The sequence below is a fragment of the Platalea leucorodia genome (assembly GCF_965183815.1).
Source record: "Platalea leucorodia genome assembly, chromosome: 3".
Classification (NCBI taxonomy): Eukaryota; Metazoa; Chordata; class Aves; order Pelecaniformes; family Threskiornithidae; genus Platalea; species Platalea leucorodia.
In genome coordinates, this window is record NC_138825.1 from 128,257,965 (window position 1) to 128,283,632 (window position 25,668).

The 25,668-nt window shown below is 47.2% G+C and overlaps 1 protein-coding gene across 1 annotated transcript in view; it reads right to left on the reverse strand.

The window, feature by feature from the left end:
* IFT172 (intraflagellar transport 172) overlaps positions 1 to 25,668 on the reverse strand; it is a 41,797-nt gene that overhangs the window by 8,176 nt on the left and 7,953 nt on the right. The window contains exons 8-40 of the mRNA XM_082305748.1: positions 25,040 to 25,254; positions 24,822 to 24,945; positions 23,636 to 23,731; positions 22,581 to 22,742; positions 20,255 to 20,308; positions 19,627 to 19,730; positions 18,987 to 19,072; positions 18,360 to 18,472; positions 15,393 to 15,560; positions 14,887 to 15,023; positions 13,941 to 14,048; positions 13,321 to 13,405; positions 12,895 to 12,987; positions 12,490 to 12,567; positions 11,842 to 12,090; positions 10,922 to 11,000; positions 10,400 to 10,520; positions 9,867 to 10,011; positions 9,703 to 9,792; positions 9,182 to 9,279; positions 8,153 to 8,288; positions 7,957 to 8,073; positions 7,215 to 7,357; positions 6,428 to 6,521; positions 6,115 to 6,179; positions 5,807 to 5,987; positions 5,171 to 5,280; positions 4,584 to 4,713; positions 3,877 to 3,975; positions 3,410 to 3,519; positions 2,844 to 2,907; positions 2,463 to 2,549; positions 436 to 552 (exon numbers count right to left, since the gene is read on the reverse strand). Of these exons, the coding sequence (XP_082161874.1) occupies positions 436 to 552; positions 2,463 to 2,549; positions 2,844 to 2,907; positions 3,410 to 3,519; positions 3,877 to 3,975; positions 4,584 to 4,713; positions 5,171 to 5,280; positions 5,807 to 5,987; positions 6,115 to 6,179; positions 6,428 to 6,521; positions 7,215 to 7,357; positions 7,957 to 8,073; positions 8,153 to 8,288; positions 9,182 to 9,279; positions 9,703 to 9,792; positions 9,867 to 10,011; positions 10,400 to 10,520; positions 10,922 to 11,000; positions 11,842 to 12,090; positions 12,490 to 12,567; positions 12,895 to 12,987; positions 13,321 to 13,405; positions 13,941 to 14,048; positions 14,887 to 15,023; positions 15,393 to 15,560; positions 18,360 to 18,472; positions 18,987 to 19,072; positions 19,627 to 19,730; positions 20,255 to 20,308; positions 22,581 to 22,742; positions 23,636 to 23,731; positions 24,822 to 24,945; positions 25,040 to 25,254 (3,858 nt within the window). The remainder of the gene's footprint in view (positions 1 to 435; positions 553 to 2,462; positions 2,550 to 2,843; positions 2,908 to 3,409; positions 3,520 to 3,876; positions 3,976 to 4,583; positions 4,714 to 5,170; positions 5,281 to 5,806; positions 5,988 to 6,114; positions 6,180 to 6,427; positions 6,522 to 7,214; positions 7,358 to 7,956; positions 8,074 to 8,152; positions 8,289 to 9,181; positions 9,280 to 9,702; positions 9,793 to 9,866; positions 10,012 to 10,399; positions 10,521 to 10,921; positions 11,001 to 11,841; positions 12,091 to 12,489; positions 12,568 to 12,894; positions 12,988 to 13,320; positions 13,406 to 13,940; positions 14,049 to 14,886; positions 15,024 to 15,392; positions 15,561 to 18,359; positions 18,473 to 18,986; positions 19,073 to 19,626; positions 19,731 to 20,254; positions 20,309 to 22,580; positions 22,743 to 23,635; positions 23,732 to 24,821; positions 24,946 to 25,039; positions 25,255 to 25,668) is intronic.

Sequence of the window (25,668 nt, forward strand, 5' to 3'; positions counted from 1 at the left end):
TGGAGCTCTCCTGTTGTCAAGCACAGGCTGCAGGGATGGCAGCTCTGCACACAGGCTCCTGGAGCACACTGCTGCAGATTGCTGGTTGCAAGGGGTGCTACAAGACAGGCAGGGAAATGGGGAAGAATGTTTCCTACAGCCAGTGCTCTCAGAGAGGCAAACATGGTTCATTTTATTCTGGACTTGGTGGTTAAGGTGTTCAAAACAAACACAAATACTCAACTCCCCCCTGCTCCTTCCCCACGGATCATATGCCAGGAGATTGCCTTTAGTCCTCTAGCTGAGGAGCCTCTGGAGTAATCCACAGCAGGGCTGAAGTGGCTTGGACATGTTGAACACCTGGCAATCCCAGTTCTCGATTGGAAGCCTGACTCATGTAGCAGATCATAGCACACTCTGGCAACTCACACTGGGATGTCATGCTGTCTTCATTACCTGTGGGTTGGCAGGTGCTCCATGGTGGACATACAGGCTCAGGGCTTTGTCCCAGCTGCCCTCCCGGATGAGGTGGGTTGCATACAGAGCTACATACTTGTGCAAGACTTTATAGTTCTGGAGAAGGCATGCAGAAAGCAGTAGCATGAGATTCATGAACTGACCACTTGTCTCTCAGAAGGGACAGTTTCAGATGCATGTACACACCCCCATACACCTGACTCCCAAAGGGCAAGACCAGCTAATCAGAGACAGACTGCACACAGCAGACCTTGGTTCTTGATTTGGGCCCCACTTGACACCTCTAATCCTGACGAGCTGATCCTTCCACACATGGAAATAAAACTTTTTCAGCTGTTCACCACTTGCCAAAGGAATACTGCCAAATACCTAAAGGATGCAGTATCTTCACAATGTGGCACCACAGGTACCAACTGTAAACCAGTCCTTAGTCTAATGAAAGAATGAACCAAAACACTCTGTGGACCGAAGATGTTCATAATTTGCAAGGCTGCTCTAGTCCATTATTCAAATGCTGTCAGATCTCTGGGACTGGAGGTGTCCTTGGAGTGCTGCTTATACGTGTGCTAATCACATAAACACTTTACGGAGGACTGACTGTAGCTGGCCTTACAGAAATTCAACTGAGTAAAGATCTATTTCACACAGGCTTAAATATAGTAATGAGATGAAGACGATGGCATAAAATGTGCAATCTTGTCCAAAAAATGAGCAATGGAAACAAGTTTATTAAGCACAAGAGAGATCAGTGCCCCAATGATATGTGTAGAACTTGAACACCCAGATGTGGATGCTGGTGAAACACTAGGTACAGGACAGTTTGGGATAAAGATTAAGTCTGGTATGTGACCTGTTTTGATAAATGTAGCTTTTTCCTGTATAATCACTGTAGAATGGCTGAGTCAAAAGTAATGAAATTCTGCACTGGTCATGGAGTAAGGTTGTGCTAGCACTCTCTTACAAGCATAAAGAGACTAACATCTTCTTGGACTAAATGTGGTATTGTTGTGCCTGGCTGACAATAAAACTGATTAAGCCTTTACCATTCAATTGAGCGTGAAGTTATTCTTTATGGAAGAAGATCAACACTGGTATCTCCTCATAATTAGAACATCAGCACAGAAGTCTTCAAGATAACAAGTACTACAACACAGACCATTCATATCACCAGAGAAGCCCGAGTCAAAAAGAAATGAAATTTACTGTAGTAGAGTCCAAACTCAGGTTACTGGTTACTGCATTAGAAACGAAGTTATAAAAACACAGTACAACTTATTACCAGCGCTTGTCCAAGTTATCAGTGTTTGCCTGAGTGATTAGCTGTGATGCCTCCATTAACTGCATACTCCATTACCAGGGGCTGCCCTGTTACTCGATCTGAAGCAATGCCTCTCTTCAAAGAATCAACACCTGCCCTTAGTTTAGCTCCTTTATCAATAACCATTGAATCAATAACCAATCAATAACCATTGAATACAAACAAACCCTCAAAGTAGATCCTGGTAATCTAGAGCTTTCTCCTTCTGTTACTGCATAAAGCACCATAAAACAGTTTCATTTTGCTTTTCTCCATTTTTATTACTCTGCTGAGGTAATTTGCTAGTTTTAGGTCAGTAAAAATGAAAAAAAAAAAAAAGTCAAATTTGCTTTCATGACAAGGATGCCTCATTTCTACTGACAGCAGGCCTCTAAAGAACATGTAGAAAGAAGGCTCTTTGTTTCCATGCTATGGATTACTTCCAGCCCAAACAACTCATTTAGCTTTTTCCAGTGCTCCATTAATCACAAAATTCAAAGCAAATATGCTTCTGGGTTCTAACACTTCCCCGCTAAGCCTAATTGGCCAAGATGGGGACAATGGAGAGGTGTTTTCTGAGCTGCTGCCATGACCCCCCCATGCTCCCCACAGAAATGACTGCTTTGCCCTTCCCACTCCTGCCTGCTGCCCCTGCTTCAGAGAGCCAGGACCCCATGTCTGTCTCCTGAGGGCTCACACAGGCACTCACCTGCTTAGCTGCAACTTCAAGGCACTTCTCCCATTGCTCTTGCTCTGCATACATATCCAAAGCAGCCATGACATCTATTCCCATCAGCTGGGGATGGAAACAACCGTAAGTTCACTGTGCAGGCAAGGTTTCCTACCAGCATCAAGGCGGGCATCAGCCCACCCAGGTCTTTTCTTCACATTCACACAGTCCCTCCCCTTCTATGGTATGGAAGCACAGATCCAGTGTGACCCATCTGGTATGCAGAAACCATGACTCATAGGCACATACAGACTCCTCTCCTGTGGGCATATTCAGGCAAAAGCCCCATGAGAAAGGCCCTAAGGATCTGCACAGATCCTGACATCACTCCATAGCCTGTGAGACATCCCAAATACGTACCGAATCTACCTTTCCTTGGTTCTTTAAATACTCCTTGTAACGCTGGTCCACATACTCCTCTGACCTACTGGGTAGAAAGAATGTTGACAGGCAGCAAGACTAATAGTGTCTTGCATCAGTGCAGAGGCCAGATTCAACTTTGTCTACTTTGGGAAAAAGAGGACTTACAGCTGTGCCATGTCTTTCTGGCCTGCTGCTGGGAGCATATGTAGAAGGGCAAAGAAAGGGTCTAGGCAGCTCTTTGCAATATGATGTGTGAGGAGAGAAAGGGATCACAGGACTTGCGGAAGGAAATGCATGAACATGATTATGCCAAGGGAAGGGGAGATAGGCATAGGGATGGGACAAAAGGGGATAACAATTTCCATGGGATGTGTGGCAACAGAAAAGTGTCAGGATGGTAAATGGCTTGGGAAGGGCAGCTGTGGAGAATGTGCCCTGTTGAGCCTGGCAAGGCCACTGTGGGGAGAATCCAGGGAACCTGGGGGCAGCAGGACAGGACAAGGGATCACCTGGGGGTGGGAAAGGGAGCAGGAAGAGTACAATTTGAGAAGTTCAGGGCATACCTGGGGGCCAACTCCTTAGCGACACGCTTGGCTTTGCTCCATTCCTCGCCTTCAATGAAGGCATCAATAGCTTCTTGGATGAGGTCCAAGTTGAGGTAGAGTTCAGCTGCCTGCAGGGCCAGAAACAGTCCCATGGGAGATGAAACCCCAAAGGCACCCTGCAGCCCAGGCTGGAGCTGGTGCTGTTGGAAGTGACCAGCACACAGCAAAAACAGAAAGTCTCTTCCCAAAAGACAATCCCCTTCTCTGCTTTCTGCCTCCTCCCAAGGCCTGGCTCTCTCACACTATTCCAGGACTTTATCCCTTCCCCTCCTCCCTCTTCCTTGAGGACTCTGTGTTGCCTAACTCTGGATAGGGCCATCCACCCATCACCCCAGGATGTGACTTGGCCTCCTTCCCTTGGATAGAGCTCTCCCTTCCTATATCACTGCTTCTTCAGTAGTCTGGGGGCAGGAGCCAGCCCTCACCGCACTGTATTTCTTCATGGCCACCAGCTGAGGAGCCACAGTCCGCGTCACCTCCATGCTCTGTGACTGACTCAAGAATTTAATGGCCAACTCAGCAGCCTGTGAAGAGAAACTGTCAGCAGCACAAGTGATAAGAGCTGTTTGAGAGAGGGATGAAGCTGGGAAGAGCTCAGTCCTAGCTAAAACACTGAGAGTCAGGAGCGCTTGAACTATGGAGGAATAAGAAATGACAGCCCACTTCAGCAATTCAGAGAAGCAAAGCCCAGCTACTTTCACACATGGGAGAAGATCAGACAAGGACATAATTGTTGTTGAAGTTGGTACAAGGGCACAGGTATGAGTGAAAAGTATGAACAGGAACACAACCCAGAGGCTGGTGGACATGGACCAGGAGAAGAAAGGGTGCTCATCTAGCCAAGGTCTAAGTCATAAAGTCCAGCTCTTCGGTGCACTGAGATATGGGCACAAAGACACTGGCATGCTGCTGAAAGTGGTGCCAGAGCAAGGATGTCAGCACAGTGGAGGATAAGCACACAGCCCATCATGGCTCAACAGAATGGCCATGAAGTCTTTCAGACCCTGCGGTCACTGGAGCCTGCAGATCCTCTCTTGTGCCCTGCAGTGATTGACGTATCTCTGGAATGCAGGTTGTGGGAGACCTCATAGACAGCAGAGTAGATGAAGGGAATCATAGCCCCTGACTGTACCTTCAGCAAGCACTTCTCCATCAGGACACTGTTGCTGGGATCCCGCACCTTCAGATAGCAGTCCACTGCCCTGGCGTATTCCCCAGCCTGCTCCCACTCCTGTGCCTGCTCCAGCAGCCCTTCTGTTCCTCTGTAGGGAGGAATGCAGGCTGTGACCAAGACTGGGATGCTGCCACAGAGCTCCTGTAGACAGCGTGTAGGGCATGGGCAGGGAGGTGCACAGCAGAGGCAAGTCAGGGACCTCAGAGAGGGCTGAGCATGTGACAAGGAATGCACACAGCCAGTGATGAGGAGATAATTGATTAAGGACCATGGGGAGATGCACTGGTGGTACAGGAGACCTGGGAGATCTGTAAGTGGCAAGAAGACATCTGGGAGACCTTGGATGGTAAGAATAAGCCTAGAGTCATCCAGAGCAGGGAGGAAGGATGTTAGGAAACCTATGCAGGAAGAAGTCCAGAGTCCTCAAGAAGGAAACAACTGGATGTCAGGGATCTGGTCAGGCTATCTCTGTAAGGCATCAGCACAGTGGCCTAGGGGAAGAGCTACCTGTCTGTTCCCTGCAGCCTGACCACAGCATTCCTTACCTGGAGCCCTTCTTGGCAGTCTCCCTGCCGCACTCCTCCTGTAACTCTTCTAGCCGACTAGGCATGTATTCCTTGCAGATCCGCAGCGCCTCACTCCACATGCCAGCCTCCTGCACAAGCACAACAGGGAGGAGTCCACCAGGATCCCCCACACTCCTGGCATCACATAACACATCTAGCCTCTCATGTCATCTTGCCAGAGGACCCACTGGAAGAAACCACCACAGCAGCACCATCCAATTCTTTCCTCCCCCAAAATGGCACCGATGTCTATCCATCCACCCAGGCTACCTCAGGGGAAAGCGCTCATCCATCCTAGCTACCTCTGTGGAATGGGCACTTACAGTCTCCAAATGCACCCACTCGTGCTACCCCTCAGGACCACCCATAGCCTTCTGGCAGGATACTTCCTCCCAGAGCTGTGAGAGAGCTAAGCTATGCTGTGAACTCTCTACCAGTTCAGTCTTCTAAGAGCAGGCCAGAATTAAGTTCTACTAGGAACCACATGAGTAAATGGTTTCTCTTTGGCTACTAAGCTGACAGGGAGGGCTGGGAGATGGATTTCACTCCTCCTTCATCCAAACTGGGTTCTTGACGAGCGAGGAAGGCAATGATGTTGCTACAGACTATGCTTACCTTGTAGTACTTTATTGCCAGCTCAGGTCTCTGTGCTCGCAGGAGGAAAGCCTCTGCTTTCTGGAACTCTCTCTGCTCAAAGGCAAAACGTGCCTGTCCCACAAGCACATCAGCCACACTGTCTGGGTCATGAGCCTCAGCTACACGCTGTGCAGCATCCCAGTTCTGGTTATGAACAAACCTAGGGGAATCAACATGAGATGTAACAAGAGGGACAGCAAGGAGCAGACCAATGCTGGAAAAGCAACCAGGCTGACATTGTATGGGGAGAGGAGATGCAGCAGGCGAGGATGGGGAAGGATACATACATCAGCACTGCCTCCTTGGGTTTCCCAGCTTTAATAAATTCTGCTTCAGCCTCTTCAAATTTGCCCTAGGAGAGAGGAAAGAATTTGCTTGCATGCCTTCCTGCCCTGATACCATTGCATGACCTCCTCTACTAAGGCAGAGAGGATTTATGAAACAAAGATGTGTGTGGAAGCTTGGGGCTGTAATCGTGGAGCCTTTTGGGTGAGCAGTGACTGCAGCCATAAAACAGCCTGCTGCAGCAGCCCTTAAGGAGAACTGTTCAATTATTTGAGTGACCAGGGAACTCCCACCTATTCCAGCGGGTAAAATTACCTCATCTTCTAGGAACATGGCATACTTTAAGTGGATCTCTGGCATCTTCTGCTTCATAGAGAGGCGGGCCAGTTCAAAAGCAAATTCAAAGACCCTGCAATGAAAGGGAAAATGGGGTGAGAGCAGGACTATGTGCTACGAGGGCATGCCTTCATCAAGAGCAAGACATCAAGTAGAGCACAAGACACAGAGAGGAGAGAGGGGAATACAGAGGGTCCCAAGTGAATGGGCGCTGCCCATTCCTCCTGTTCCTGACCAGAGAACAGGAGCTTTTAGAGCCCCCACTAAGGAAATTCAGCTCCTTCATGCTTGCTGTTAGTGCCAGAGGCCCTTGGTTCAACTCTAAGGGAAGTCATAAGACTCCCAGGAGCCTAGTGATGTGGGAGAGCTGGGGGAGAGCAGCAGTGAATGGCAGTGCAGTCAGATGGCTCACCAGGTGCAGAGTGGGGCCAAAACTCTTCTGGCAGGCAGTTACTTATGGTGACATGAGGAATACCTCCTCCCATGTTCAGAGGCTCTCACAAGGCCCCCCTGCTGAGGCTAAAGGGCAAACTGCTTTTGCCTGCCCAGCTCTGACTTGACATTTGAGAGACTAACAGGTGGACAGGAAGCGGGATATGTCAAGGAAGTGGAATGCCCATGTGAAGAAGTCCAGGTGGGGTGTGGGGGAAAGACATGCCGTATCCTGGATGTGCAGCTATCACGCGCATACAGTTATCTTGGGCCACCCCTTTTTTCTCAGGTCAGACAGATGGGAGAGAAGTGCTGGGCTGATGGACCTGCTTACCCGCTGTCTGCTGCATGGTCAATGGCCATCTCCAGAAGTCTGAATTTACTGAGGAGTTTCACAGCTGCCTCTCCACCCAGGCTCTTTGCCCACATATAGGCCACGTGCTTATAGGAGTTTGCTCCCCCATGTGCCTTGGCCACCTATCCAAAGCAAAAAAAGCAGAAGAGCCCAATGCATCCATTTCGTCTTCAGCAGCCTGAGCCAGGATTCCCCTCTCACATAATGTCTGCTGTCATGAGGGAGCTCCAAAAACAACTGTTCCCTTCTGAGGAACACTTCTGTAACCACCACTGGACTGGGGAGAGTGAGACAAAGGCTTTTATGGCATAGCAGAGAAGAGGCTGCTGCCTCCTCAGCATGGCCCATACTACTGTTAGGTCAGCAGAAGTGGCGCCTGTCAATCTGTGTCCACACTGGAGGGGAGCAGTGTCGGGGGGGGCTGCTACAGAGTCGCTATAGGCAGAGCAATACCTACAACATGGCGCAGTGGTTAGGAGCAGAGCAGTGCCTGGAGGAAGGAAGTGCTGCAGAGTTGCTAGGGGTCAAGCTCTGCTTTTGAGGTGCAATGCTGCAGAGCAGCAGGCACAAGGGCCACCAGTGCTGTGACACATGCTGAAGCTAGGCAGTGTATGCCAAGTCTTCAAATTTTGCGGTGAATAGAGACAGAGCAGTTCCTACCAGGATCCTGCAGTCAAAGCCTGATCCCTGCACAGTGGGATAGCTGTCAAGTGATTATTACCCTATAAGCTTCCTCCCACATGTCATTCACTCTGTACATGTTTACTGTGGCCTTCCAGTCCTTAGCTTCTAGGTAGTGGTACTCAGCCTCCTGTAAGTGTCCCTCTGCCTCCAGCTCCTGCAATCAGAGGCAATGAGTTAGTGACACTCTTGTTCCTGCTTGGCCAAGTTGATCCCCTGCCATGAGGTGCACTCACCTTGCCCAGGTGCAGGTGGGTATCACTGAGTAAGTCCTTGTGGTACTTGGCCACTAGGCAAACCATCTCATCATACATCTTACACTTCTTGTACATGGTGATGGCCAAATCAGGTTCATTCACAGTGATATACAGCCTGGGAACACAAGAACATTCAAGTGGCTCAGCCGAGGACGTGACCAGTCCAGGCCTGAAGTCTCTCTGCATCCTGCCCAGCTGGAACCAGGTCCTGGGCACACTGCCAAAAGGCGTGACTGGTGTGCAGCACAACTGTTGTGGGCTGCAAGGCTGAACACTGCTTAGATAGAGCCCATCTGTTATGCCACCATCAGCTGCAGTACGGCAAAGTTATTCCCTCCATCCTCACTTGTCAACCCGAATTCTGACTTGGAGGGAGCCTCTGGGCTTCTGTGACCTGTTCTCATCTTGGCCTCCAACCTGAGGCTGTCAGTCCTGTTGCAATGGTAACATGACAACGTCAGCTCAACTTACTCATATAAGCCAGCAAAAAGATTAAACCCAATGTGACCTCACCAGCTGTAATGCCCCCTTTCATGTACTGGGCATCCTGGAGATCAGGTACCATGGCATCAGATACACAGCTGTGTTTGTCCCTACACCTACTAACCTTATTGTGGTGCTATTAATCTAGAACTGATAACATTAGTAACCTCGATGGGAAACACTCCACTTTTCATATCTTATCCTCAGCTGACCGTGACAGATCAGATGTAGCACTCTGCAGTGGGGAAAAGCCTTGCCATATTTATTTCCTCTGCTACATGAGACAGCTACAGCCCCCCTGGACCTCCTTTCTGTCCTGGTGGACAAAGATACATTAACAGTAAGTGACTTCTCTTCCTATGAACTTTGAAATATCAGCTCTAGGTCTCCATGTGTGGACAGAGTACCTCTGATCTTTGCAAACCCCAGCCCCAAACTCTACTCTCACCCCAGGAAAGGGCTCCTCCTCACTACAGCCATTTTTTCAGGGTGCAGTCTTGGACTAGTACCAAGGAAGATGCTCACCTCTCTGCTTCTTTGTACCTGCCCTGCTTCTCCATCTCTTGGGCCTGGGTTATATAGAGCACAGACACATCTTCCTGACTCATACACTTGATTGCCAGCTGCCAAAAGAAACACACATGGGAGAAACTAGAGCACACTGCACAGCAATTTCTTGATACATAGTAGTGAAGAAGGGGAAAACCAATTTCCTCCCCATTACAAACAGGTATACATCCTATATGCTCTGCAGAGAATGGGTAGTCATTTGTCACTGTGATCAAAGCACACAGCACCAACCCCCTTGGAGAGTGCTATTTTTGTCACAGGTGAACCCACATGGGGCTGCTGAAGTAAAGAAGGGCACAGACAGGATGTGAATACCAGGGACTGACTTCTTGCTGGCTACTGGATGGCCCTACATGCATCTTTTGAGAAGAGTGCTGGTTGATCAGGTGTTGGTGCACAAGGCACCACCACCTCCTGGTGAAAGACATTTCACCAAGCAGGGTAAGGTCCCCAGAAGTTTTGGCTTCTGACTCTACCTTGTGAGCCTGTTCCCAGAGGCCGGCCTGTGTGTACATGTCAATGGCATCCTTGGTCTGGTCTCCTTTGATGTAGAGCTCCTCCGCAACCTGTAGGGAAATGGCCATACTCAGCAGTCCCAAGGGACACACAGAGCAGCAATGATTGTGGTCTGTGGCCTCACCTGATACTCCTGTAAAGCTGCATAGTGCCGGGCAATCTTGAGGTAATATTTGGCTGCTGTCTGTTCGTCCTGCAAGTCCAAAATGTAGATGGCCTTCTTCCACTGCCGGGCTCCCAGGGCTGCCTCAATGGCCTTAATCGAGCACCTAGCATCAAAACCATAGCTCTTTACAGCCAGCCAACAGCCATCTCCTCTACCTGAGTTAAGCCAGGGAGATCAAAGTGGTCTGCTGCTTGATTCTTCTTCCTGGGTTAGAGCAGCAAAAAAGATCTGAATAACTGGCAAAGCTAAGGGGAAAGAATGAAGAACTACGACAGCAGGAAAGAATAATCAGGGCTGAAAGACCTTGGGAGAGATGCGGGAAGACATCCATGGTCAGGGCCAGCAGATACTGCACGTAAGCACCAGGGGCACTGGCAAAGCGGGTCAAGAGGACTTAGGAAAAAACCCCTGCTGATTTAAGCAAACCATATCAACTTCATAGCTTGCCAGGTTATACTGCTGCTGGTTATATAGCCATCACCTGCCCCTACCTGGCTTCGATATAATGGTTAATAGCAGCATCCAGCTGTTTCTGTTGCACCAGATGGTCTCCCCAGGCCTCCTCCAGCTTCACAACTTCTGCGGGAAATGCCAGGCGAGCCAGTTCCACTGCTGTAAGGGGACATGATAGCTGTTACCCTGAATCCAACAAGGAAGCAGAACTGTGAGGCGAACATGGGCCTTGGATGGGGCACAGAGAGAGGGGAATGGTGACTGTCTAATCCACTCCAGCTCCAACGGGCTACCCAGCAATCTTGACCTTGTAGAGAGCTGGACCAAATCCATGCTGGTGCAATCAGCATGATCAAGACCTTGGGAAAGGATCCTGTTCTGGGACTGTGTGTGCAGGTACAACTATGTGAAAATACATACATTGAATGAGATGGTACATGGAAGCTTCAGAGCACCTAGGCATCTCTGGGCTCCGGGGCAATAGCTCATGTTGCCACCAGGCCAGAGTACCCAGGCTCCTGCTGGGGATGGATTGGGGAGGAACATATTTAGCACAGTACCTTTCAAGAAGGCACTGCCCTTGCAATAGCACTCCAGAGCCTTCCGTGGGTTCCCGACCTTCTCAAACAGGTCTCCAGCCTAATGACAAATACAAGCTACCAGTTTCCAGAGACATTATTTCCCCACACCATCATATACCCTACCAGCCCCATGTACAGAGCTTGTCAGTCCTGCCACACAGACTTCTCCATCAGCTGTGCCTTCCCCACTAACCAAGAGCATGAGGATAAAGGGAACTTCTAGGAATTTTCCTTTCTTAAACATCTGCAAGAGGCCACTCTTGGCCAGGATACCAAGCTGTACACTGGTCAGACTCAGCACTGCTTTCTTACATTAACATGATTGTGTGCTGAACACCCTTCTGTTTTAAAACTGTCACCTAATAATAAGTAGTTACCAATTTTTGTGTTATTAGACACAGAGAATAATCACTTCCCTTATCTATGATATTCATAGTTCTACAGATTGTCTTCATAACCTCCTTTGTTTTTCTTCCTTAGCTTTTCCATTTAGACTATCCTTATATGAAAGCTGTATCATCATTTTTTATTCTATATGAGGAAGCACTGCACATTTTCACAATGATATCAAGTTTTCTGTTTCATTCACAACTCCTTCCCTGTTGGTTCCTTCCTTCCCAAGGGCCTCCTTGACTATTACTGAACACTCAGCTGATGTTTTGGAGACATGTTGCCAATGAGTTGTGATCTTTCTCCTGACTAATAACAGCAATTCTAGACCTCACCTGTGTATAATGGACACACTTAGGGTTTCCTCCCAAACATTAACTGCAAATTTATCAACACAGCACTACGTCTGCTGCTTTCCAGCTCAGTCCCCCTGTATCTCACAGGTGCAGAGGACAGGGTAAGAGCTTTGACGCCACTAAGAAGAGAGCCCAGTGGGGTGGGCCACTCACCTGTTCATACAGTTCTCCTCTGATCAGTGCCATGGAGACCCTATTGATGACATCCCCATTCGTCAGGAGCTCATCCCTGCTCATGGCCAGCCGTGCTGCTTTGGCTGGCAGCCCTGCCCGCAGGTATAAGCTGATGGCTGCCAGGTAGTCACCCTGTCCCTCTTGGACATCCCCAGCCTTCTCTTCCTGCTGGGTATCCAGCAGCCACTGGTAGTAACCTCGACGCAACTTATCCAGCATCGGGTGTCCCTGTTGAGAAATGCAGCATTGGTTGACCTGGGCAATGTTGTCCTGCTCATCCTGCAGGCTCTGAACAGCTAGTTCATGGCACCAGACTCCTTGCTGCCCAGTTAAACTAAGCAACTGCAGTTAGCAGAAGCCACAATGCAGCCCTGTGTACCACTGCATCATCCATTCTTTTCCGAAGCTCTAGATGCTCCTAAACCACTTTCAGTAGCTTTTCTCCCTCACTATTCACACAGGTCTGTGCCTCCATCAATGCAACCTTCTCTTCTGCTTGGAGCTCCTCCAAGCAGAAGTGAGGTCCTGATAGGGCAGGTGACAAGAACCCGCACCTTGAATGGACTCCCAAGCAGAAGACTTATCAAGCAAGCCCAGCCCACAGTCCAGTGCAGCTATATTCTGTACCTTGGCCTCAGCAACCACAATGCATTCATCCCACATGTGCAGCTCCTGGTACATGTCCATGGCCTCCTCTGTGGCGTTCTGTGTCAGAGAGCAGAGTGTCAACCTGAAGGTTCCATTTAGCAGACACATTGCCACTGAGCTGTCACAGTGGACAGGGTTAGATGTGCAGAAAACACTTAACAAAGTGAATCATCCCCTTTAGATGAATATACATCCTCCCTCACCCTCTTTGTGCACCTCAGGCCAATCCTACACCTTGGAACAAGAAATATCTCCTTCTATTTCAGAGCAAAAATTCTTCTCCCAGGCATAAGCAACCTCTTCCTTTTCTCTTTCACACCAGGGCACAAACCTCCCTGCTCAGAAATAAATGAGACCTTTTCTGCTCCTTGTTGCTTTACTCACTTGTTCCAGGAAGATCATCTCTGCCAGCTTGTAGTTCTTGTCTAGCATGGCCAAGCGGGCACGCACCAGATAATGGTCTGTACCATCTCCACCCTGCAGAGAACATCAGTTAGCTCATCAGTTTGTTGAGTGAAAGAACAGGCTCTGGAATGGTACACAGGAGGTGATTGCAGGTGGGGTCTGTGCCATTACAGACACTGAAGACAACAGATGAGAATCACAGAAGTGACAAGATGGGAGAAATATGAAATGGCTAGCCAGAAGAGGGACCTGGAAGGTGTCGATGAAGGATTACATCAGCAATTTCTACACAAACAGGTCCTGGTCTGTAGCAGTATACTGGTGAGCACGGACACAGAAGACAATGTGTATGCAAGTGTTTACAGGAAAGCAGCTGCCTTGCACAACAGAAAAAGTTTGACTCACATGCTCTTGAGCTGCCTGGTCAGCAATGGTATTGGTTTCATGCAGAAATCGAGCCTTTGCCATGTTGCCCAGAGCTGCAAAGCACCTGGAAAGAGCAAAGCAGTTAGTCAATACCTGGGTTTTGGTGCTCACTTTTGGTCCAAGAAAAGAAAATCAGAATCTGGGCAGCAGGCCCAGCTCTGCAAGCTGGAGAGGTGGGGTAGCCCTGCTTCAAGAGAAGGATTTTGCCAAGACCCATGTTCAGATGTGCCCTCTAGCCCTGCTCCACGGGAGAAGCCATGGACATGAACAGTGCCCATGCTTCACTTCTCCATGCTTCAGAGATGTGCTGAGCTTGTCCATGTCTGTCAGCTCCCTGAAGCCTTGCTATACACTGCTTCAGGTTGCCATCAGCAAAAATTTATGCTACAGAGTGATGTCCTCCTGTCCCCAGTTCTAGCATTACTGTCTAGGATAAAAGGGCAAAGTCATTGCCTGGAATAGAGCACACGTAATTCTCCAATGCAGTGAATCTTCTAGGCCACACAAAAAGTCACAGCTTTAGTTAGACCCCGTTTTCTGTGAAAAATTCAGCAAAGAGAGTGTTTAAGCCAGAAAGGTGTTATAGCTTCTTCCTGTACCTCTCTGCAATGTGCAGCTGTCTAGCTTCCAAAGCCAGTCTGCTTAGGGTCTTCCACATGGCTTCCGTCTCTGTGGACATTTCCAGTGTCTCCAAAAACGCAGTAGCCCTTGAGACAGAGAGATTTGCAGACTTTCAGTAACAGAATAGAAGAGCTCTCTGAGGAAAATCCTAGGCTGAGACAGGAGCTTCCTAACAAGAGTTGCAGTGAAAACAAAGCAAGCTGTGTGTGACCAGGTCTGAAGAGGATTGTGTAACACAGGGCCTGACACATCAGGGAAAAGTTCAGTGATCTAGGTGATCCCTATCTGGGCTAAGGTACTTAGAGGCATATGATCACCAGAAGGCTGTAGCAGTGTGGGGCTAGTCCAAAATGTTGCGTCTGAAGTAAGTCCTCGGTGCAAAGTCTCTCAAGTGGTATCAGTGCTATGAACATGTGAAATTTTCTTCCCTGGTCAATTTTAAAGCCCTATAACGATGTCAGCCATGCCCACGTGGCTACCATGACTGCTTCAGGCAGTCAGTTTTAACTCTGCACAGCTCCTGAATGTTTCCATGACACTGTCACCATCCCTGAAGGGGCAGCAGCAAAAGCACCTGAGTACCACTTTACATCTGGCTGCTACAGAAGACACACTTATTCACTGCAGTTAAGTGAAAACTGCCTTCAGTGAATTTCTGTCAGTGTCAATGGGACCAGACTGGTCAGTCTCTTGTGCCACAGAGTTTGAAACCACAGAGCTGTGAGGATGAAAAAGCTGAATATTCACTCCTGAAGGACTCTGCTGCGCATTATAGCCAGACCTGGCACCAACATCATGCTCAAAGCCTAAACTTCAACTCTGTATGGAAAGCTGTACTGCTGTACTTCATGGATTGCTGACCCTCATGATGTCTGTTATGTGAAGTTGGCTACCTGCCATCACCACTTGGTATCTAGCACTTACCTGTGATAATCCCCATCATCAACTGCAGTTCCAAACTCTATGAGGCCTTCGTCCAGGGTGTAGGACACAGTGTTCACCCCTTCAGATACTATCACTTCAGTCTTTCCATCATTCCGTTCCAAGTCTACAATATCCCCCTGGAAAGAGTACCAGCTATCAACACTCCCATGTCCTCCTGAAGTATGTGGGGTAGCAGGGATGTGAGGAAAGCACTGCAACAGCTCTGCTAATTTATGTTCTGCTGAATGAGCTCACACCAAGCAGACATTGTCCTTATCTCACCAGAGGGAAGGAAAAAGCCACTGAGCAGCTCCTTGCTGTATTAACTGTCTCCAGGTTCTGCCAGAAATGCCTGCCACAAAGCTGACAGATGAGCTCATATTTTGTCCAGGAGAAACTAGCAGTTCCCTTCTGTCTCCCTTCTGCAATACTACCCTGACTATTCCCACACGTGACCAAGAAGTAACAGAAGCTGCTGGAGGTAATCAAAGTCTCCAGAGTATTACCTTCAGAGGAAACATGGTGACTCGCTCTGGAGCATCAATGTTATACCAAATGCAGAGGCTGTTTCTGTTCTGAGCCACCACCACATCACTGCCTGGGACCCACTGCACATAGGAGCAATAGTTCAAAATGGTAGTCTTGGTGCTGCTTTCAATGTCATAGAGCTGCAACTAGAGAGGGGAAGAGGAGAAAACCGGTCAGCTGGGCTCATGGCTGGGCTGCTAGCTCACATGAACATGGTAGGAACATCTGAACAAGCATCTCGTAAACAGATATTACCAACCAGGAATCAGACTTTTTCCAAGGTATGTAACCCAAACTTCCACACTGTTATTTACACACATTACTATCCAAGTCTTGAGACGTTTTTTAACCCTTGCAGTATTTTAAGCAGCATGCTCAGATCCTGCCTTCCTTATTGCTAGGCACCTAAGTACATAAACCAGAATATGCCTTGTGCTACTTCAGTTCCCTTGTAGTTGCAGAGCTGGAACAGGAGAATGGTCTCTTAAGTCCTTCATGCAAACAAACTGGGGGACCAAGAAAGGCCTTCCTCTGCAGTTCTGGGCTGAACTGTCCATCCTAGGTAGAATCCTATTGCAAGAACTGTTGCCAATAAGGTGAGATGGTGTTTGTAGCATACACTACCCTGAAACAAACCTGACAATCTGGAAGGTGTAACCTGACACATGGCATAACAGAGATGTATGATGCCTTGTAACTGTAACTTAGAAGTCCTAGGCTATCTCTGCTCCTTGTCATAATTGTCCTCACCTAGCAAAGATGAGAAAAAGGAAAGAGAATTGTGCTAGTCTAATGACATACCAGTCAAAAGAGAACAAGAAAGTCCCTGTTTCAGTCTGTATCAAACTGGTTGGATAAATATGTACAGACATAGCTTAGGAGAATCATGGTACTCTGATTTAGGCTGGTGGCAGTATTTAATGAATGGGCTGCCTATGTAGCATCTTGAAAGGCCTGAAAAGGAGCCAGAAGAAGCAAAAGCAATCTTGATAATGCCACTGCCTCTTGTTGAGACAGTGAATTAGAGGACCCAAATATAAACTGAACAAGACTGCAAAAAAAAAAAAAAAAAAGATACGTTGCTGGGAAAGTTCTCACCTCTCATGTAATAGGACATATACAGCCTTGTGGAAATGTACACATCACTTGCAAACAGAAGCCTGTTTCATCTGGTGTAGGCTGCAATCACTGTTAGTACCTTTCTGAACAGTATCAGTGCAGCAGAGCCCAAACAGAAGCCCTTGCTACTGGAAGTGATTCAGTCTCCTTTGTAGTGAAGGTCCTTCTTGATTGACACTTTTATGGATATGTGAAAGTAGTGTCCTAAAGAGCTGTAGACATGGAACAGTCCTCCTTCTGAGAGTTAAGAGGGTCTTGATTAGAGAGGCACTCTAATGCAGATGCAGGCATTACATTTTTTGCAAATCCACATTGGGCTGCTCCTTCTGTTTCTCTGGAATCACAAAGTACTTGTAGGAGTCCTTGATCTGTGATGGCCTTCATCTGTGATGGTCCTTGATCTGTGATGGCCCAGAACCAGAACTACAGTCTTTGTGCAAGAAAGCCTACCTCCACCACACTCTTGCGAGAGGTCTGTGGCAAAGAGTTTGTGAGGCAGCAGATGTATGAACTGTAATCTTTGGCTACAAAGCTGAGCACTCTTGTTGCTAGCTGATAAGCTTGGCAGCAATGAATCAGCCTGCATGTGACTGATAACAAGCAGACAGGTAATTAATTGGAGATCTGTGGTTCCCAAGCAAGAAGATATCTTTGCACCCCTGACAATCCATGATGCAATCTTAGGGGTCAAGCTGCCAAAAATTATGAAGGAAGAGCAGCTCAGTGAAGAAGCTTGGGGTACCTGTCTGAAATATGAGGGGTGAATTCAGAGTTTCTTCTGAGATTAGGCTGAGAAAGTTCTCAGGGATTTCAACACATATGCATGTATGAACATAATACTTCACCCATCCTTAGACTAAGGAGAGAGGTAGAGCCACCATGGAAATATTCTGTTGCAGACTGACAGCCCCCAATGGGATCTGAACTCTGGAGCAATTAAAACCATCCTGTGATGAGCTGCAGTGCTACAGCTGGGGTCTGCCACAGCATCTGGGACCCCTGCATAGAAATTCTAGATGTGAATTACACCATTGTCAAGAGGGTCACATTGTCTTCTCAGGACACTTTTGTGACAAGAGGAGCAAATGAAGTCAAATGGTCAAGGAGCCTTACGTTCATAACGATGAAGAAGGCTTGATAGTGAACTGAGTGGAACTGTAATACAATTGATAAATACATCTTCTGGCCTGGTGCAGTGAGCTTCTTCAGCTGTATCTGTACAGTTAAATTAAACATGGCTAGGACATGAGGTGAGTACCTGCACATCAGAATCTGCAGTGTGAAACCATTACCATGATTTTGGGCATACTTTTGTCCTGGGCTTACTAGTACTCTCCCAGACAACATTCAGTCACGGTCTGGGAATCAGAACAAGCCAAGGGCCATACTGAACAAACTATTTAGTTGTGACTATGCTGTTTTACAGAATTAGAGAGTTCATCTTACAGACATAAGCCAAGCTGTTGCAGAGAACACCTTTTTTTAATTTACATGTTTAAGTGCAACATTAGGGCCCTCATCCTGAGATTAACCCACTTGTTTCCATCTCACGGCAGAAGAGTCTACAATCTTCATTTTCAGGTGTGATAAGATGGAGCAAGATGTCTAGTAACTAACTTCAGAATTAGTTATGACTCAGGACCAAATGCGCAATGCTCCCAGCTCATGCGATCTGAACATGGTCTATGTTCCTCAAAGAAGTGGTCAAAAAATCAGGAGTACTTCAGATGTGTTTTTCACCTCCCTCCCTCCATTCAGGCATATCTGTCTTTACGTCTCCCCAGGCATGCCATCTTGCCACACTCCCCCAGATGCACCCGCCTCACCCTCATCTTCTTGTCCCTGAAGAGCAGTTTGTGGCCTGTTTCATTCAGCTCCAGCCAATCAATCTTGCTGTCATGGCTGATAGTGCCAGCGTTGTAGCCACCAACAAGGTCCACTTGGGAAGGAAAGAAAGGAAAGAGCGTAAGTACCTAATGTACCCCAAAGTGCTGAACATTCAATGCTTTCCCACGGGGATCAGGTGCCTGGGACCTAATTAGGGCAGGACCCACTGGCAAACACACTGTGACGTGAAAAGCAGACTGCAGTGACATTTTATCTTGATGCCTTATCAACAGCAGTAACTCTCTCCACCCTTCTGTGAGCATGCACAGATCACAGGCAGCACAGGCAATATCATCATGCTGAACTGCACAGAATCTCAGGTCCAGGACACAGTCACAGCCACCCCACAGCTGTGTCCACATCAGACAGCCAACCTGCCAAAAGCAGGGCCGCCTGGTCTCTAGTGGCCTGCTGCCAGGCAAAGTGAATGTGAAGGGGGCCTTCAGGAATCTGCTACTTGGTAGAGTGAATGCAAAGAGGGCCTTCAGGGATATGCTGCCTGGCACAGAAAATACAAAGGAATCAGGAAGGCTGGCAAAGTACAGGAGAAGGAGATTTACATTCACCTGTTGCTATAGTCTTGATGTCTATCAGATAAGCCAGTCTCTTGTTCTCCTCCACGCCTCTCTGCCGTCTCTCATTGATACGGACACTATTATTTGAAGGGAATGATGACCGTTACCTTTACTACTCTCTAAATTCACAGGACTGAATCACATAGTCCCTCCCAGACTTACCTGCAGTTTCCCCAAGCACATGGAGCCTCTTGCAGTTGTCTGACCTGTGACTCTTGCACAGTACCTACGGCTGCCTCAAATGAGAACAAACCTTTCTGATTCATGGCTTCACTCCAGAAGCTGCCCCTCTGGAACCAGGGTCCCCAATAGCAAATTAGTTACTCTGCTTCCACCTCCGAGCAGCCCATGATCCTTCCTTGTCTTGAATCAGAAAATGGAGTATGGTATTTCGGAGGGACAGAGGAGGTCCTAGTGGCATCTAGAGTCCCTGATAATGCTGTACTAGGACCAGCTGGATGCTTGTTACCAAGCAATTAAACCCCACCATCGGTTACTGTCAGAAGCAGATTACTCAGGTCCCAGTGTTTGAAGTCTGTGTTCTACAGAGTGGGACACTTCCAAGTGCATATATCTGAGGTCACTCTCACAAAATGCCTCTACTGGCCACACAGGCAGGTGGAACACTAACCTGACAAGATGAGGGTTTATGAACTCTGTGCGGACAGACCCCAGGATGTCATTGCTTCCATATTCCACCAGTGTCAGCTCTCCAGCATTAAAGATCATGCAGACCTGAAGGTGAGAGGGGAATACACTCTTACAGAAAAGCCAGGTAAGCACACATACCTACCAGTGAAGTGTGCAGAAAATAACTCTGCTGCACACAAGTCTAAATTCAAACCCTCTGGGATGAGTAAGGAATTGTCCTTGTCTTCCTGTTGTGACTGCCACCTTTTCTTCAGAGTTGGGGATTTTAGTTCTGGGCCTATCAGTCCTGCAGGAGCCAAGCTGTCACCCTGACAGCTGTACTCTGTACCTCTAACATCCTCTCTGGCTGTTGCTATTTTATTGCTCCTCTCTCCTATAGGGTTATGACTTGTATAACTTGACAGTCCACACACTGAGTTTGTTCTGTACTTGGCATGTAGAAAAGGCAAGTATGGGGAGGAAGCATATCAAGATCTGCATGGAGAGGCTAAGTCCAGGAAACTGCTGAGACACAGGATTTTCCAGAAGTGTAGTTGACGCTTTGTCTGCCGGTGCACACATTGCTTTACTCACCATTCATGGGTAGCATCCTGTCCCATCCAACTTACGTTCTCATTGTCGAAGAAGAACTTCTCATTCCCTCCAGATCCTTGCCAGGCTACCTACAAAGCAATGGCATGGAGTGAGCAAATGCCAGGCTGACAGCTCCTGCATGGGACCAGGTTGCAGGCATTGTGGTCTACTGTCCAGCTCTCAGCTCCCACAACAGATAGCAAGAATTACACTACAGAAGGAAACATGCTCCAGCACTTCAGCTGTCAACACTGTTATTCAGTCATTCCCAGCTTGCAAGTTCCTCACTTCCCTATCCTTTTTTTAACCTCTGCTTCAGACTCCTGTTCTCTTTGTGTAGTATCTCATTGCCTCCTGGACAAGAGGCCTTTATGTGACCAATGTACTCCCTCTAGCCTATTCTTTCACAGGCACTTCTCCACCTTCCTCAGACTAACTTTATTATAAAAAGCACCCCCAACAGCCTCTTTGCCTCCATAAATCTTCTCCACAGAATCAGTGCTACCATTTGTGTGGGCAGATCTCCACATCACATGTAGCTGAAACCCTTCTTTTTCGGGGTTGTGTTAGCAATGACTGATCAGCATAGTGCCAGTGGGGGACCAGCTGATTTGGAATTTGAGAAGAGTATTGGATAATGCAATAGTTACTGTGATAACAACAGGCAAGTGGTCAGAGAGGCAGAAAACTGAAAGCCAAGGCTTCAGCTGTCCTTTTCCTGCCTTGAGCAAGAGCTCCAAGTCAGTACTTCAACAAAACTCCAGTGGGACAGCAAGATGGTAAATGACTACGCACAACCCTATTCTTTGTATGAAGTGAGTATAGCTGTGCCACTGAAAAACCTCTCTGTGCAGTATGATGTAGAGAAACCTGGGAGATTTAGTCTGGACAGATTTTCAGTTGGATTAGCAAGTATCAGTATCCTCCAACTCAAATCTGTAGTCAGGAGCTCCTGCTCCCAGCGAGATTGATTAGAATCATAGAATCATAGAATTGTTAATATTGGAAAAGACCCTTAAAATCATCAAGTCCAACTGTTAATGTAACACTGCCAAATCCACCAGTAAACTATGTCCCTAAGCATCATGTCTACCCATCTTTTAAATGCCTCCAGGGATGGGGACTCAACCATTTCCCTGGACAGCCTGTGCCAGTGCCTGACTACTCTTTCAGTGAAGAAGCTTTTCCTAATATCCAACCTAAACCTCCCCTGGTGCAACTTGAGGCTGTTTCCTCTTGTCCTATCACTTGTTACTTGGGAGAAGAGACAGACACCCACCTCCCTACAGCCTCCTTTCAGGTAGTTGTAGAGAGTGATAAGGTCTCCCCTCAGCCTCCTTTTCTCCAGGCTAAACAACCCCAGCTCCCTCAGCTGCTCCTCATAAGACTTGTGGTCTAGACCCTTCCCCAGCCTCGCTGCCCTGCTCTGGCCACGCTCCAGCCCCTCCATGTCCTTCTTGTAGTGAGAACATAGCATACCATTAGCATACCATTAGCCTGATTAAAAGTATATGATACCTGTGTGAACAAAGCAAATACAGCCTGAAGCCTATTTAGTATTTTTATCAGACACTAACCTACTGCCCACGTTCTCCAGGCGTGGCACTTAGACTCAGCACTCAGTGCACTGTGAAGCTCAGGGTATGGACAGTTTGATATGAACTGTTTAGTACCAGAAATGGCATTGGCATAAGCTGTGGTACTGCAGTCATTAATGTTTTTTCTGAGTGGTTTTTTTGTTTTTTTTTTTTTAAACACACTAAGATTCAGACATTCACATTTGGAATGTACATATGTACAGCAAGCAGTTTTGGGCCCTTCAGTACAAGAAAGACATTGATAAACTGAATCAACTTCAGCAGAGTGCCATCAAGATGGTTGGGGCTGAAGCACTTGCACTACAAAGAGAGGCTGAAGGAATAGGTCATCTTCAACCTGGAGAAGGGAAGGCTTAAGAGATCTCTAATAAGGCAATGCCAGGGTTTTTTTTGGCAGATGCACAGTGAAAGGGTGAGAAACAGTCATGAATTAAAACAGAGATTCCAATGAGACCTAGGAAAAAAGCTTTGTCCCATGAGGACAGTAAAGCATTGGAACAGGGGACCAGAGAAACTGTGGGATCTCCATCCTTGAAGGTTTTCAAGACCAGCCTGGATAAAGCCCTGAGCAACCACATGTGAATTTAACGCTGTCCTTCCTTTGGGTAGGAATTTTGATAAGAAACCTCCCAAGGTCCCTTTCAACCTGAATTATTCTATGATTCTTTGAAAATAAATGTATTGTTCCCATGCAGAAAACATATCCTTTGAGTTACAAAGTTAAGCATTTGACACTCAGGAAATGCCACAGATTTTCCAGTACCTCACTGAGCTTGTTGGAGCTGATGTCACCCAGCAGTAATGTGTCTGAGGTATGGGCCACCAGATATCTGTCCTTCCCTAAGATCTTCACCTCATCAATCTCATAACCATACCGGGATTTCAACACAACTCGACTTCCTGTTGAGAGGTTCTTCACAATAACCTAGAGAAAGTGGGAAAAAGCCACATGAGGCCCTCTTTCCATGCACAGAGGAAGGACACAGACTTCTTGCCCCATGGAAGATTATGCAACAGATATATGGATATTTAGATGTCCCCTCACATCACTTCATTCTGCTTTTTAAAGAAACCTTACCATTCATTTTGTACAGGATGACAACTGTAGTAGAAGTGTGCTATCCTCATGTCTACCATTTAGAAGTTTCTAGCCTAACTGGAGAACTACTCAGGACCCCAAGGATGAGTCACCCTCTGAGAGTCCTGCTCTCTCTCCACTGACTACAGAGGGGTGCCTAGACTGCTAGCTCACCCTTACTACCTGATTTTGAGCCAGGTAAAGTTGGCTGAAATTAAACCACTTAAGGAGCCTGCATTTGGCATGGAGGTACCCCACATAAATTCACAAGCTAGGAAATAAATTCCATTGTTGTTGCTCCTAGCCAATTTCCACCCAGCCTTGACCCTGTTCCTGGAATATTCCCAGTGCCTTTCCTGACAAGTTGATATGAACAAGCTGTAGGTGCAGATGTGTACCTGAAATACTTTGGTAATTTGCTGTGCCAATTTTGGTGCATATTTTTCAAGGCAGTGTAACTGCTTTAAAGGGAGGAGGGAATGAGGTAAACAGACTCAGAGAAATACACCATCGCTCCCAAATCTTTCAAGTATAGTTTTATTGGGGCTGAAGCTAATGACTGTACAGAATTTACAGGATTCCCTCAGCTGATTAAAAGGAATGTGAATGATTGGGCCAAGGACTGGAGACAGATGATGGACAGGAAAGAAGCTGATGGCACCAAGAACTCCAAATATGTCTAGTTTTAGTAAGCATCCCATTTTCATCAAGAGACATTACCTCATCGGATATTCTCTTACCTGGCTTGGTCCCACATATGTCACTTCAAATTTATTTTTGTAAATGCTTCTGCGAAGGCAGCAGTCAAATTGTTCAACTCCTCCACACAGAGTGCCCTGGGGAAACAAACACATTGCACACAGTCAGTGAATTCTGTTAAGGAGAGGTATTCCAGACCCTACTTACATGAAGAGGATCAGAGGTGAGACAGAAATCCACAGGTCTTGGCTGCTCTGGGGAATGCCCCAGATGCATGAGGACCAGCCCTATCTTGACTTCCTTGAGAGAACAGAAAGATTGAGACATTCTCAGAGAAACAGAGGTTATCAAATACTGCCACATACATGGCAGAGCAAGAGGAGGGGTTAAACATCACCTTTATCCTCATCTTCCCCATTATCCCTCTCAGTTTCCTACTTTTCCCTCTCCCAGGCTCCCAAGGTCTCCTCCCTTCCAGCAGAATCCTTCCACCTTTATCTCCTTCTTTATAACATCCTCATTCCTTTCACCACTCTCCTATTCCTTAGCCCCTTCCCCTTCTCTGCAAGTAATTATTTGCACGTTCAGTTAATTCTCTATCTGAAAATATTTCAAGGATTCTTGATTCTGTTGAACATAAAAAGATACAAAAACTATTCAAGAAAAGTTGTAAATGGCAACCTTCCTAAATAATTTAAAAGTGCTTTAAAGAGTTATTCAACTTAATACAGAAAGATTTGCAGAAAGGTTAATTTAAAGAGCTTTAAAGAATTGTTTAATTTAATAAAGGCAGATCAAGGCCCAATGGCTGAAAGTAGAAGAAAGACAACTCTGAACTGAAAACATAGCACATAGAGTATAAGATCAGTTTTTATACTGCTTCTCACAGGTGCTCAGAGGAAAGAATGCTCATGAGACTGCTCTAGAGAAGCTGTGCTGACCTTATTATGCTTCTGTGAAAAAAGGAGGACTGCTGCTGCCAGTGAGCCATTACACAATTGTCCATGATATTTTCCAGCTTCATACTCTGCACACCACACACCTGTCTGCAGCAGTGTCCCTTGCACAAGGTCTCAGCCTAGGCACCTTGCATCACACACTTAGGTGATGGTGTGACCACTCTCATAAGCCCTCCCTGTATCATATCACTTTGTTCTCAGGAGCATGCACAAGACTGTGCCTCGTGCATGACTGATGGGCTCAGGGTTGCTGACTGATGATACAAACCACACAGATCCGTGAACCATCCCTCTTCCATGCTAAAGCTGTGATGGTGTAGAGGTGAGCTATTTCTTTGGGTTTGCCTTCCTCCCAGGCACTGCGGCGTGGGCTCCAGTTCAAAACCCTTAACCTGTGAGAACAAATGAGAAAGCAGAGATGTGAAGAACTGTATGGGTGAAGCAGAAAGCACTATAAAGAGGAGCCTTTACCATCAAGCACCATACCTATCATAGCTACCAATGACGACAGACTGGCCACCAGGACTGGCAGCTGCTGTGGTGAATTCCTTCTCTGATGAGTCCCGGCTATAGTCAAAGGTTTGAATCACATTGCCCTCTTTCCCATAAGCTACAATCTTCTTATCGCAGCCTGCAGCCACAATGCTGTTGGAAGACCAGGCGAGTGCATAAGGAGGACAGGGATGCATCACCAATTTACCCTACATTAGACAAGAAAGAACATCCTGAAAACATGAATGGCTCTCGCCTGCAACTGGCCTCTTGGCCAGTATTCAGCTATCACAAGACCGGTATGAGGCCCTTCTTAAAGTCCAGTTCATGGGGGTTGCTTTGTCTGCCTGCCTGTAGGAAGGTAGACAGAAACCAGAACTGAGAGATGTATCAACTATTCCATTAATTTAAGTGGGAGAGAAGATTCCCGATGCCAGTAAAAAGACCAGTGCTATTAACTAGACTGGGATGCACTCTTTAACATAGCAGAGTATATATGTGCCTTCAGCATATCATGCTAGAGAGCAGACATGCTCAAACTGCTTCAGTTGGAGAGACAAGATCTGAGTGAGAATATAATTTCCTTCACCACAGCTTGAAGCAGAGACACTACTCCTTTTGGG